The 842-nt window shown below is 29.0% G+C and overlaps 1 protein-coding gene across 1 annotated transcript; it reads left to right on the top strand.

Moving 5' to 3' along the window:
* Window positions 1-6: 6 nt before the first annotated feature.
* Window positions 7-641, top strand: LOC119683282 (vicilin-like seed storage protein At2g18540). Its single transcript, XM_038096924.1, has 2 exons — window positions 7-352; window positions 454-641. The coding sequence occupies exons 1-2, from the start codon at window positions 56-58 to the stop codon at window positions 577-579; spliced, it is 423 nt and encodes a 140-aa protein (XP_037952852.1). The 5' UTR covers window positions 7-55; the 3' UTR covers window positions 580-641.
* Window positions 642-842: the final 201 nt, after the last annotated feature.

Genomic DNA, 842 nt, shown 5'->3' with positions numbered 1-842 from the left:
TTATTACTGTAAATTTTATGCATTGGAAAACCAGTCTTCTATTTATGCTGAAACTATGGCGAGTAAAAAACGCGAAGAAGATGCTAAAAAACTACGCCATAAACTAGAGGAGAAACGTCAAAAAGAATTAGACAAATTAAGTAACATGGAGCGCATGAAAATGAAAAGAGAGGATCGACGTAGAAAAACAGTGATGCTATCTCGTACGGCAAAAGAAAGACAACGCTTGAATCGGTTCAAAATAGAAGCTCAATGGAAACCAGGATTCATATCCGATGCAGAGGAACGATTACGCGACACTTGGATGAGTATGCGTACGGAAATGTTAAGAACCATGAAAATTGTCCCATATGTAAGTTAAAATATACATTTAAAAATATTGCAGAGACATAATGGAACAAAATTTTAAATTTATAATATAAATTAAAGAATTTACTTCATGTCTCATTTTAGGTATATTGTGTTTTATACAAGTCTGGAAATCTTACGCGCACCGATATATTGAATTATCCTGACCTTTACAAATCTCTAGAACATGGCATTGATGTATTATCTGACCCGCAGTATATGTTGGATTAAGTAATATCGATAGTTATATTTAGTTGAAATTTCAAAAATACATAAAATTAAACGTATTTTAATTTAATGTTTATTTTAGTATTGCTCGAAACATATTATTTTTATTTATGATTCCAATAGCGGATAAATTACAATCGAAATTGTTACCTTTCAAAATTGATCAAATAATATTAATATTATACGCCCAGAATAAAAAATTTTTATCACAACAAAAAAGGTATAGAAAGGATAAATTTCAAAGAATTTTTAAAAAATATACAAAT

The sequence above is a fragment of the Teleopsis dalmanni genome, chromosome 2 (assembly GCF_002237135.1).
Source record: "Teleopsis dalmanni isolate 2A chromosome 2, ASM223713v2, whole genome shotgun sequence".
In the NCBI taxonomy this organism is placed as follows: domain Eukaryota; kingdom Metazoa; phylum Arthropoda; class Insecta; order Diptera; family Diopsidae; genus Teleopsis; species Teleopsis dalmanni.
This window is presented reverse-complemented; position numbering and strand designations above follow the sequence as displayed.